Here is a 7,738-nt window from a genome sequence, read left to right as displayed (position 1 = left end):
TAAGTTATTTGAATCACAAGGATACAGCTGTAGAACCATAAACTGCCGTACTTCTTTGTCTGTAATAACAAATAATAATAAAAATATACATGATATATGTGTTTGTGTATGTATGCATGTATTATATATATATATATATATATATATATATATATATATATATATATATATATATGTACCTATATATTATATATTAATGCATATATATCTTTATATATATTCATATATATATATATATACATATATATAGATGTACTGTATATACATATATACATATATTTGCTTATACCTATTCGTATGTATATGTGCATATATATATGTGTATATATATATGTGTATATATATGTAAATATATATATATATATATATATATATATATATATATATATATATATATATATATATATATATATATATATATATATATATATATATATATATATATATATATATATATATATATTTATATATATATATATATATATATATGAAACCGTTGAAGAATCCCTTCGAAACTCTTGTGTACCTTTTGAATATGTATTTCGCAAATATTTTCTTGCAATCATTAATATATTAGAGAAAGTAAGATATTTCGAGAAATCCCAATATATAAATGCATATTGACATTCAGAAATAGCTCTTCGACCTACTTTTATACAATTTCATTTTCATTATCGACACTGGGATCTCATTCTATATTTTCCGTATATTAGTTTTTTAAAGGCAGTCCGGAAGCTTGGATTAAATATGGTATATATTATTGGATTCAAAAGGCTGTTTAAGTAACCAAGCCACAAAAAGAGACTCATCAGAACAGGGGGAAAATAACAATATTCTTTACAAAACGGTCCGATCAAGGCAACCATGAAGAAAGGCAACCAGCACGCCATAAAGCCACCAGTTATAATGGCAATCACTCTGGCTGCCTTCCTTTCTCGCTTCATCTCAATTTTTTCTTTCTTTACCCGTTCTCGTTCACGTTGACGTAATCTTTTAACGTGACCATTAGCTGACTGTCTTTGATTCTTTGAAGAAATTAAATTCCTACATCCACCACTGGCTTTTGGTCCCGACGGAACTGACAATTGATTAACTGATGTTTCAGCTAATTTCGTTCGTCCAGTTGGAGCAGTTAGTGTTAATGTGGACGATGCGGGTGTGGCTGTAGTTGTTGCTGTTGTCGGGCTTGTTTGTATTGCAGATTCCCGTTCATCAGTCAATTCCATAACGCTATTCACCCGCGTTAGTTCATTCATGTTCATACAAGATCCATTGTAGGCACTATATCTTTCATGACTAATGTCACTTCCAGAGGAGTTCGGTGAGAGATTTTGACCCTCTGTCATTGTCACTGTAATGGCTGAAACAGGTACAGGTCGTCGGTAGCCGTAAAAACCTTTCTTTCGAATCCGTGTCCGGGCAGCGACATATATTTTGATATTTAGAACTAGCATTAATATCAAAGGAAAATAAAATGCGCCCAAAGTTGAGAATATTGTGTAACCTAGGTCTTGACTGATCAAGCAACGTTTTGTGATATCAGGATCGTTGTCATCTTTCCAGCCAAATAATGGAGGTATCGATATTGAGACGGAAACCACCCACACAGCAACAACCATACAGCCTATTAGTTTGGCACATCTCCGTCTGATATAATCGATATTTGATACAGCCCAATAACGATCAAATGCTATTGCAACTAAGTGCAAAATAGAAGCAGTGCAACATAAAACATCGAAACTAATCCACATATCGCAGATTGCACCTCCAAAGTTCCAATCCGGAGTTACTTCGTGGACAACACTTATGGGCATGACCAGTATAGCTACCATCAAGTCCGTCACAGCGAGAGACATTATCAGATAATTAGAAACACCACGTAGGCTTTTTTCCAAAAGGATTGCGGCAATGACAAACACATTCCCAGCAATTGTAACCATGATTATAATTGAAAGAACAACACAGATGATAATTTTGATAGGAAGTGAATAGATTTCCTCACTTGGAGTAAATAAAGGATCGACACTGATTGAAATGTAACCGGTTGATATTCCATTCTCCGTTGTAACATTACCCAAAATTTCGAAATAGTCAGTAACATTCTCCATCTTTTTTCATGGTATGTTCATATACATAGCAGAGTATCCAATATCGCTTTAAATTTCCGGAAACAATTCTTTACAAGTGATATTCCTTCCATTCAGATTTCAAAAAACTCATTCGATGTTCATTAAAAGAAGTCCTTTGTCAAGTCCGCTCAATCTAATGGATATTACGAAATAGTGTGGATATGTTCTAATTAAGGTCGCTGTAGCATTACCTGCAAAAAATAAAGAAATGAATATTAGTTAAATCATGGTATTGTTAAAATACAACAGCGTTACCTATTTAAGAACAGATTACAATTCCAAAATCAATTATTGATGTACTTATATTATCTATTATGATAGCATTAGTTCGTCATTGTAAAACTATACAAGATTGAAAGGATATTTTCAGATGCGCATAATTTTTGCTTTACTTGCTTCAGTCATTGGACTTCGGCCAGTATGGGGCAACTCAAGTACTAACATTTTTTAAGCTTGATACTCATTGTATAGGTATCTCTTTGCGCAGCAACGGGGGCGTAAACAAACCAACGCCGGCTGTCATGCGGTAGTGGACAAACACAAGCATAAAGACACACACACATATATACACACGCGCGCACACACACACACATACACACATAAATATAGATAAATAAGTTAGAATACCAGAATACTACTTGCTAGAAATAGGAATTAACACGCCAAATCCGCAAATTTTTCACAATTTTTATAATATTTGTTACATTCACCGTGCAATTAGTATATCTCGTAAATAGAGGATATTCTGTACAATGAAGTTAGCATGACAAAGGTTACTACTCGGTGAGTGCGATGTCTTCTAACACCTGATCAAAACCGCTCTAGGAAAATTTGACACTGTTTGAGGCAGATCCAACTGGATTCCTTGAATGTTTCCTAGCCGTGGATGAGTATTGGGTTCATCACTTTGAACCACATATAGACAACCCATGCAGTTGAAACTCGAAATAAAGCTAAGATCGTATCATCTGCAGAGAATTCGAGGGCCTCAGTTTTATTGGATGCGAAGGGCTTTGTGTTTATGTAGTATATTACAAAGGGTCACACCATACATGGAGAGTAGTTTGCTCGCTTTCTGAGACAGTTACGACAGGCTATTAAGACCAAACTCCCAGAAAAGCTGACGTAACACACACGTCCTTGATTTCAATGGCTGCTGTGCTTAATTGTGGCTTGGAATTTGTTGACTACCCTCCCTATTCTTCTGATTTGGCCTCATCTGACAAACTTTTTTCTCCAGCATGTAAAAAAAGCCACTTGGTATCGCAGTGATGATGACGTTATATATGTTGTTATTGACTATTTTGATCAACAGGATGAAAGCTTCTTCACCGATAGAATTCATGCATTGCAACGCCGATGGAAGAAATACGTGGACCGCAAGAGAGACTTGGCTGAGAAATGAACCTCTTCTGGTCACAGTCAATGAGAATTTTTTGTTAGCCTATGAACTTTTCAGCCGACGCTTGTATTTATTAACTATTTATAATGTTCGTATTAGTAGAGATACTGCTTTTTTGTTTTCATTTCCAATATTCTAGTAATATCTATTTCCAGTTATTTATATTTCGTCTAGACATATATATGTCCTATGGCAATGAAACTTCGATATATGTGTGTGTGTGTGTGTGTGTGGACTAAAATCTTTTCCTGAGGGTCATCGTTTTCAAGAATCTCTGTGACTGAGCTTCTTCTTGCAATCTCTTTTCATTGTCGGATACTCGTGTGTGCACAGTTTCTCCTAGCTTGGCATCAGACACATCAAATGCATGTTTATTCCCTTACATTTCTGTTGGTGTTACACTCATTACACAATGTCGATTTATGAAAAAAGAGCCAACAATAATTTACCTCTGGTTATGGTCTACCTTCGCTTAACATTTGCATTTTTCATTTCTCCAGATATTCCACGGTTAATTATTGTGTAGTTTCTCCTTACAAACCTTTCGGGCTATAAGCGAAAATGGTCTATCTCTGTGCTGTAAATCAGTTTTAACTTTGTGTGTACCTGCAATTTCTCAGCCAGAATTTCGATTTCATGTTGTATATGATCTCCCAAATACTTTTAATGATATATTGGGCGTATGGTTACTTTCTCAACATACCTTAAACACGCAATTCCGTAGCTCTATGTTTACCTTACTTATTAGCCTTTTCCCAATTTCTATTGTTGTTTATCTTTTCGTCTCACAGCAGTCAGTCTTTCAAATAGCAGTCTTTTATTCCGTGACCTACTTGAAGTTAGAAAACAGTTTCCATTTCCTTTACTTTTTCACTGTTTTGCAGCTAGGTTAATCATTTCCATTGTTCTGTAATAGTCATTTTGTGCTAAAATGGATGTTTTCTAGTAATATATGTCTATTCTTCTAAATCTCATCCATTCCTAGTATGAATGACAAATATAATTTGTATGGTGTATTGTAAAAACAGAAATTATTTTTCCTATCTCTCTAGTCTCGGCTAATTCCTTTTGATATTAGAATATTGTATCTTACTACTTTTAAATCAAGACAATTAAGGGTACATTACATTATTTTCTTTATTTCGGTGTATTTTAGGTATTAATTTAATTCCTGAATATCCCTCTCTAGTCTCTTCCTATTTTATATTGTATGGGTATTATAATCTGTCTAGTTACTTGATTCGTAAATATTTGTAACTACGTATTCAATTTAATTCTCTTACATTTCTTTAAATGGCATAGTCCACGGTTTCTTCTGATAGTTTCCATCGCGCTCAGGAGCTCTTTAGCGAATATTTTTGTATATTTTTTAAATATTCTATTTCTTTCATATTGATGTCGTGTACATATATAAATTGTGGTTGATTGTCCCACTATAGTAGCTTAGTCAAAGATCAAAATATGAAAACCATTATCAGTGCTTCTTTCTCCAGACCACTCAAAAAAGTCACTGATATTCATTTCCTAGTTTACGAGATTTGGTGCAGTAAAATCAGTCACAGGACGGCAGAACACAGTATTGAGAATATAACACTTAATCATTTTGTCTAGTTTCACTGGAAAATCAGAAGCTTGCGGTAATAAACAAAAAATTCTATATTTAAATTTGCAACATTTCGTGAGATGTCTCCTATAAAAACTGAATGTAAAGTCGTTGTTAAAAAGTATTTGAAATGTTAAGAGGACACAGTAAATTCCCACCTTAATTTTTACGAAACACTCTAGGGAAGCCACCAGTTGCACTTCCGATATAATACAACATATCGAATAGTTTACTACATTTAATGCAACATGCTCTAATTAAATGCGGTATATAGAATAAGTAAAATAAATTTCCATCAAATGCTGCGATATATTCGAAACAGCTACTGCACAGAACCATAATTCTTCATCAGCTTTGCATCCCGAGTAACAATTTTTTCTTCTTACATATTCATTTTGTCCAACAAAGATCACATGATAACGTATAGAAACACTAATTAGACAGTTCTAACACGTTTTTTCAAAGTCTATAATAGAATAAAGAGGTCTGGTGGCAACTGCAAGAATGAATATAACAAGTCTATAACTCGAAATACATTAACGTGATTTACTAACGGCAAATGTGCTTGAACAGCTGAGAGGATAGTAGCTTTAATGTATAATTGTTGATGCTTTGTACCTTCATGTGAGAGCACATCATTTGTAGCTTCAAATATGGCACATCTATCTATCTATCTATCTATCTATCTATCTATCTATCTATCTATCTATCTATCTATCTATCTATCTATCTATCTATCTATCTATCTATCTATATATATATATATATATATATATATATATATATATATATATATATATATATATATATATATATTTATTTATTTATTTATGTGTTTCAGCCAAGTGGCTGCGGTCATGCTGGTGCACCACCGTGATTTTCACGTTCCGCGCATGGCTCTTCTCCCCCACCTGACATGGTCCAATCAGGAGTTTTGATGGCACATCTGGTGTATAAGAGAATTTGACATAGCTGCCCTAAACTGCGTCTCATTACGAGCCATTGGTTCGTCTGGTACCGTGGAGAGGAAAGTGTCAAGTTTTGTCTTGAAGACCTCCGTATCCATGTCTTGCATGTCTCTCAAATGTTTTGGCAGGGCATTGAAGAGCTGAGGTCCTCTGAAACCGAGGCTGCTGCAGTATCTCGTTCTTATGTGAGATGCAGTGGACGGTACCTTTGGCACCATGCAGTGGCGACCCGTGCGGGCGTTCCTGTAGTACTTGATGCCAAAGGTTGGCACCAGTGCTTCCAGTATTTTCCATATGTATATTATTACATATCTCTCCCGCCTGCGCTCCAGGGAGTAGAGACCTAGTGCCTTCAGTCGCTCCCTGTAGTTCATCTGTTGGACTGTGGCGATCTTTTTTGTATAGTGCCGCTGAATTGCCTCGAGTTCTGCTGTCTGCTTAACACTGTGTGGTGACCACAACTGAGAGCAATAGTCTAGGCGGCTCAGAACAAATGTCTTCCACAGAGTCAACATGACTTTTTGATCCCTTGTACAGAATGTCCTCAGTATCCATCCTGCCAGTTGTCTGCACTTTGCTGTCAACTTGACAATGTGCATGTGAAATGATGCATCACTACACATGTTGATGCCCAGATCTCTTACTGTCTGTGGTTCTGGGATTGCAGTACCTCCAGGCCCTGTGTATGCCATTTGGGAGGTGCTTGTGGTCTTGTAGCGCAGTACTTGAAATTTTTTTGCATTGAACTGCATATTATTTTGCTCTGCCCACTCATATATTGCATTTAGGTCATTCTGCAGGCTTACAATATCATCAGGATTCTTTATTGCCTGAGATATCTTTGTGTCATCAGCATAGCTAGTGACAGTGGCTCTCCGAGTGACCGTGGGCATGTCCATAAGGGCCACTATGAACAGTAGTGGCCCCAGAACAGTTCCTTGTGGAACATCGCTCAATATATATATATATACCTTTCACCGGGGAATCTCCGGTGACCTTGTAACTATCGCTGAAAATTGGCCAAGCTAGTTGTCATCAAGTTATGCCATCACCTATTTGGTCGCATCCCCCAAAATATTTCGAAATACATTCAATCGGGATTTTAAAGCACGTCAATTTCTCTATTTTTTTTCGCTTATTTATAGCTCTACTACTAGCGCCATATTAAAATTAAATATCAAGCAAATTATATATTCTTTTTTAAATGGAAATGATATACTTAAGATTTTAGTACATACATATCGCAAGTGAAATTTTGTAATTAGACATGCAATATGTTTCAGGGAAACTAATTAAAACCAAAAGCTAGTTAATTAACATGCCGACAGTAAGAGAAAATCAATTCTTTATTACGCTACTTAAGAAAGCTAGATCTCATACATTTTTCCCCGTTCTGTTCAGTATTACTGTATGTTTATGTATTTTTTAGGAGTTCTCTTACTTATTAATATGGACATTACTTACTAACAGCTACGAAGGTGAAGTATATGAGAGACGGTGAAAAAGGATGGTACTCATGCTGGAAGTAGTGTTGCGGGTGTCGAGAGATAGATATACAAAAGCATACATGCATACATATATATGTAATCATTACGTGCATTTATCTCTAATTATGTATGTATGTATATATATATAT

General features: G+C 35.2%; 1 protein-coding gene across 10 annotated transcripts in view; it reads right to left on the bottom strand.

Moving 5' to 3' along the window:
* Positions 1 to 466: 466 nt before the first annotated feature.
* LOC106873250 (5-hydroxytryptamine receptor) overlaps positions 467 to 7,738 on the bottom strand; it is a 538,573-nt gene continuing 531,301 nt past the window's right edge. For all 10 annotated transcript variants that reach the window (XM_089357602.1, XM_089357605.1, XM_089357600.1 and 7 more), the window contains one exon: positions 467 to 2,320. In XM_089357602.1, coding sequence (XP_089213728.1) covers positions 672 to 2,108 — 1,437 coding nt within the window. In that variant the 5' untranslated portion in view covers positions 2,109 to 2,320 and the 3' untranslated portion in view covers positions 467 to 671. The remainder of the gene's footprint in view (positions 2,321 to 7,738) is intronic.

The sequence above is a fragment of the Octopus bimaculoides genome, chromosome 9 (genome assembly GCF_046866305.1).
Source record: "Octopus bimaculoides isolate indiv1 chromosome 9, ASM4686630v1, whole genome shotgun sequence".
In the NCBI taxonomy this organism is placed as follows: domain Eukaryota; kingdom Metazoa; phylum Mollusca; class Cephalopoda; order Octopoda; family Octopodidae; genus Octopus; species Octopus bimaculoides.
Note: the sequence above shows the minus strand (reverse complement) of the source record. Positions and strands in the feature narration are given on the sequence as shown.